The sequence below is a fragment of the Sinocyclocheilus rhinocerous genome, unplaced genomic scaffold, assembly GCF_001515625.1.
Source record: "Sinocyclocheilus rhinocerous isolate Xijiao unplaced genomic scaffold, SAMN03320098_v1.1 scaffold493, whole genome shotgun sequence".
In the NCBI taxonomy this organism is placed as follows: domain Eukaryota; kingdom Metazoa; phylum Chordata; class Actinopteri; order Cypriniformes; family Cyprinidae; genus Sinocyclocheilus; species Sinocyclocheilus rhinocerous.
In genome coordinates this window covers 367,944-370,104 of record NW_015626376.1, presented here as the reverse complement: position 1 = coordinate 370,104, position 2,161 = coordinate 367,944, and the positions used below count along the sequence as shown (strand labels likewise).

The 2,161-nt window shown below is 40.0% G+C and overlaps 1 protein-coding gene across 1 annotated transcript in view; it reads right to left on the bottom strand.

Annotated features, from left to right (window-relative positions):
* loxhd1b (lipoxygenase homology PLAT domains 1b) overlaps nucleotides 1–2,161 on the bottom strand; it is a 60,724-nt gene that overhangs the window by 11,670 nt on the left and 46,893 nt on the right. Inside the window, exons 33-34 of the mRNA XM_016517740.1 lie at nucleotides 1,845–2,030; nucleotides 439–566 (exon numbers count right to left, since the gene is read on the bottom strand). Of these exons, the coding sequence (XP_016373226.1) occupies nucleotides 439–566; nucleotides 1,845–2,030 (314 nt within the window). The remainder of the gene's footprint in view (nucleotides 1–438; nucleotides 567–1,844; nucleotides 2,031–2,161) is intronic.

Below are 2,161 nucleotides of genomic sequence, written 5' to 3'. Positions count from 1 at the left end.
ATATATATATATATATATATATATATATTAAATTCATAGCAATTTTGAGGTGTTTTTGTCATGTTTATTAATATATAATTAATAAACATGACAAAAACACCTCAAAATTGTTATGAATTTAACTTTAAAATTAAAATGGAAAATATGAATATAAAAATTATTTCAAAATATTAAAAAAAGAAACTTAAAAAAACAGTAAAAAACTGTTACTTAAAATAAATGTTACCTGAAATAAACTTAAACTTATTTCAGCCAAGTCGACATTTCACATTTTCATTTTTACTTTAACTTGATGTACTAAATATATCTAAAACTAAATAAAATAGAAACTATATTGACGTATTTTTCAAAATGTAACAAAAATAACAGACAAACAAAATTACAAAAACTGATTCAAAATCTGAACAAAACGTGATGTGGATTCTGGTAGATAAGCACCTGTCCGCATGTTTGGCGAGGAGCATCTCCTCCATGCTCCCGTTGGCCCCAAACACGGTTATGAAGATGTTGGTGTCCGTTCCTGCATTCTGAGTGTCACCCGTGACCACCGTCACCTCATAAACCACCTGAACAACAGCCAGAATATGAGCCCTACCATCTACACACAGAGACCTTCAGATTCATCACACTTAAAGTGCCCCTATTATGGGTTATGAAAGGTTCATATTTTGGTTTTGGGAGTCCCCAACAACAGGTTGACATGCATGCAAGGTAGAGGTCTTCACGGGTCCACTTGGATCCGAAAACCCGAGGTCCGAGTCCAAAACTTCGACGAGTACCTCGGACACGGGTCGGGTTCGGTATTAGCGGCCTCGGGTCTCGGGTAATTTAAAATAAACATGCTTTTCCCAAATGGACCCGATTAGACCCGAATTCTTTTAAACTATCCCGAATGCGTAGGTTAACTTTCGTGTTAAGAGAGGAACGCACATAGATTTATTTTTTATCAAACTATCACGTTTATTTTTCAAATCCACTGGTCACAATTGAAAGCGGAGCTCAGAAATACCTTGTATCCATCAGGCAGGCACTAAGATAAAGTAACCTAATAATAAATTGAATAAATGTTTAATAAATCAAAGTAATGGAGAAGTGGCCAAATCAGTCAACAGGACACCGGGATTTTTCCCGACTGACTGCGGGGCTGCAGGCTGTATAGACGTCAATGCCGTTTACGTTCGGGTCCAGTCGGGTTCGAAAATAAATGCCGTCGGACTCAGGTCGGGTTTTTCTTTAAAAAAAATTAATTTATGCACGTCGGGTTCGGGTAAGAAGTGATCTCTAATGCAAGGTCAAAAAACACTTTCACTGTCTTATAATATGCATTTATTTTTACCATACTTGCTCAAGGACTCCCAAACGATTCACTCAACGATTCATTTTTCCAAACCCCTGCTTTGCGTGACACTAATCTGCAGTGATTGGTCTGTTTGGATCTCGCCTGTAATGCCTGATAAAGCTGTGTTTGTGAGCGCAGTGCTGCTTTGTGTATAGCGTTGTTACCGGGGAAACAGATATTTTTACCGCTCCAAAAGCGGCACCTAGTGGCAAAGAATGAATTTGCATTTTCATTCAGACCAACAAAGACCAACATGTGGGCGGGCAATATGCTAATGACTCATGTTGACGTCAACATGTAACGGCATGGGATTCGTTTTAAAAACGACTCGTTTAAATGATTCAGAGTCGACTCTTTGTTTTGAGAGACAATAACTTTATACACGGTGCACGTTCAGATTTAAAACTTTGCAGGATGTTTTCATTCACTGAGAGCTGTGTTACACACGGCATGAAAGGTAATTTTCAGAAATCCATAATAGGGGCACTTTAACAAGCGTCTGGACCTTCCGGATGATGCTGATGGTGGTGGCGTCCAGTATGTTTAAGACTCTGGCCGTCAGACCGTCTCCTCTGTCTTTGGCCAGCCAGCACTTGCACAGAAAGCTGTACTGAATGCCTTTGGTGGGAACGGCCACCGACAGCTCGTCCACCAGCCAGCAGCTCTCGGGAGTCGCTCCGTTATGACCCAACTGTGGACACAACATCAGCACTGGAGCGAGAATTCACTGACAATCAACTGCTGATACTGATGATCATTTGCACGTGTTTCTGCATCAGGTATAACATGCAAACACGGCTGTTCCTGACGCTCTTCTACATC